At 48.3% G+C, this 2,103-nt stretch overlaps 1 protein-coding gene across 1 annotated transcript in view; it reads left to right on the top strand.

Moving 5' to 3' along the window:
• The window catches only part of GPATCH1 (G patch domain containing 1), a 47,651-nt gene that overhangs the window by 14,186 nt on the left and 31,362 nt on the right, over positions 1-2,103 (top strand). Inside the window, exon 3 of the mRNA XM_011995278.1 lies at positions 599-723. Coding sequence (XP_011850668.1) covers positions 599-723 — 125 coding nt within the window. The remainder of the gene's footprint in view (positions 1-598; positions 724-2,103) is intronic.

Genomic DNA, 2,103 nt, shown 5'->3' with positions numbered 1-2,103 from the left:
AGCATTTCCTTCTGACTGTTGCGAGTTTCACATGTGTATGATTCTCTTGCTGAGGGGTAGTTTGTTTGCAAGTAAGACAAGCCTTCTTAGGCTCAAAGTCTCAGTGAAAAAGGGGGTTTTGCCTAAAGGATCTTGCACTGTCACTGCACTGAGAGATCAAGAACTGCAGCCACTAGCTGTGCTGCTGGGGCTCGTGGAGGCTGGAGAGCTGTTAGGAATTGCAGTGACTTCTCACACCATCCCTCCAGACCTTATAGCTTCGCTTCTGCCTGCCTCCTTCACTTTCTGTGTATCTCCTTGTTGTGCTCCTGGGCTTGTGGCCTGATATGACAGCCTTAGACCTTCAGGGATTCCCAGGCCACATGCTTGGCAAGGACTATCTAGAGTCCCTGTGATCCCATCCTAAAGGACAGAGGTCATCTGATTGACTTCCCAGTTCAGGCGTGCACCCCACTGCAGCCTGCTGTGGCTGGAATGGCAGCGTCACACTAGTTGTAATGTGGGTGAGGGCAAGGGCCCAAGCAAGACAGGCCTAGGAACTGAGCAGGAACTCGGAAGCCACTCATTTCATACTCTTTGTTAATGTTATTTTGAAAAGTTCATTTTCAATGCCTTGCTATCCTAGATTATCTGTTGGTTTCGAATTGCTAAGAAAAATGGGTTGGAAAGAAGGACAAGGAGTTGGTCCTCGAGTAAAGAGACGGCCACGCCGACAGAAACCTGGTGTGTATGTTAATTGATTAACTGGTATCACTGCTGCAGTGTACTTTTTTTTTTTTTTTTTTGAGACAGGGTCTTGCTCTGTCACCCAGGCTGGAGTGCAGTGGTGTGATCCCAGCACACTGCAGCCTCGACCTCCTGGGCTTAAGTGATCTTTCCATGTCAGCCCCACAAGTAGCTGGGACCACAGGCATGTGCCACTATGCCAGGCTAATTTTTTGTATTTTTTGCAGAGACAGGGTTTTGCTGTGTTGCCCAGGCTGGTCCCAAACACCTGCACTCAGGCAATCCGCTTGCCTTAGCCTCCCAAAGTGCTGGGATTATAGGCGTGAGCCACTGTGCCTGGCCAAGAGCGTACTTTTTAATGACTGCAAATTCCAATAAACAAAATAGCTGGGCCCAGTGGTATGTGCATCTTCTAAGGCTTTTTATGTGTAACGCATGACAGCTTCCAGCAAGGCTGTGTTAGTTTATGCCTCTGCCAGCAGCATGTGAGAGTTCATGTTTCCTACCCTCCCCCAAACTGTCACAGTTTATTTAACATTATTACTTGTTACTTATTTCTTGCCCTAAGTCTCCCCAGCCAGACTGTAAGTGACTTTTTGAGGGCAACAGTCATTTCTTTTGGGTTCTTCATGACGTGGGGCAGTATTGGTTATTCATTGAGCACACTACTGCCAAGTACGGCCAGTGCTGGTAGAAAGTGATTCCTGGCTGGGTGCAGTGACTCACACCCATAATCCTAGCACTTTGGGATGCTGAGGTGAGAGGATCTTTGAGCCCAGGTGTTTGAGATCAGCCTGGGCAACATGGTGAAACCCTGCCTCTACCAAATATACAAAAATTAGCTGGGTGTGGTGGAGTGCACCTGTAGTCCCAGCTATGACTCAGGAGAGTGAGGTGGGAGGATGGCTTTAGTCCAGAAGGTTGAGGCTACAGTGAGCTATGATCATGCCACCGTACTTCAGCCTGGGTGACAGGACGAGACTCTGTTTCTAAAACAATTCCCAGTGATCTGCCTCTGACCGTAATGCTGTAGCACATTTTATAAATGTACCCATGTACCTCTGAAGAGTATCAGTGAGTTTTTTTTTTTGAGTTGGAGTTTTGCTCTTGTTGCCCAGGCTGAAGTGTAAATGTGTGATCTTGGCTCACTGCAACCTCCGCCTCCTGGGTTCAAGCAATTCTCCTGCCTCAGCCTCCTGAGTAGCTGGATTACAGGCTTGCGCCACTGTGCCTGGCTATTTTTTTTTTGTAGAGACGGGGTTTCTCTATGTTGGTCAAGCTGGTCTCGAACTTCCGACCTCGTGATCCACCTGTCTCAGCCTCCCAAAGTGCTGGGATTACAGGCATGAGCCACTGCAACCAGCCTTTTTTTTTTTT

Source organism: Mandrillus leucophaeus, unplaced genomic scaffold (assembly GCF_000951045.1).
Source record: "Mandrillus leucophaeus isolate KB7577 unplaced genomic scaffold, Mleu.le_1.0 Scaffold48, whole genome shotgun sequence".
Classification (NCBI taxonomy): Eukaryota; Metazoa; Chordata; class Mammalia; order Primates; family Cercopithecidae; genus Mandrillus; species Mandrillus leucophaeus.
Note: the sequence above shows the minus strand (reverse complement) of the source record. Positions and strands in the feature narration are given on the sequence as shown.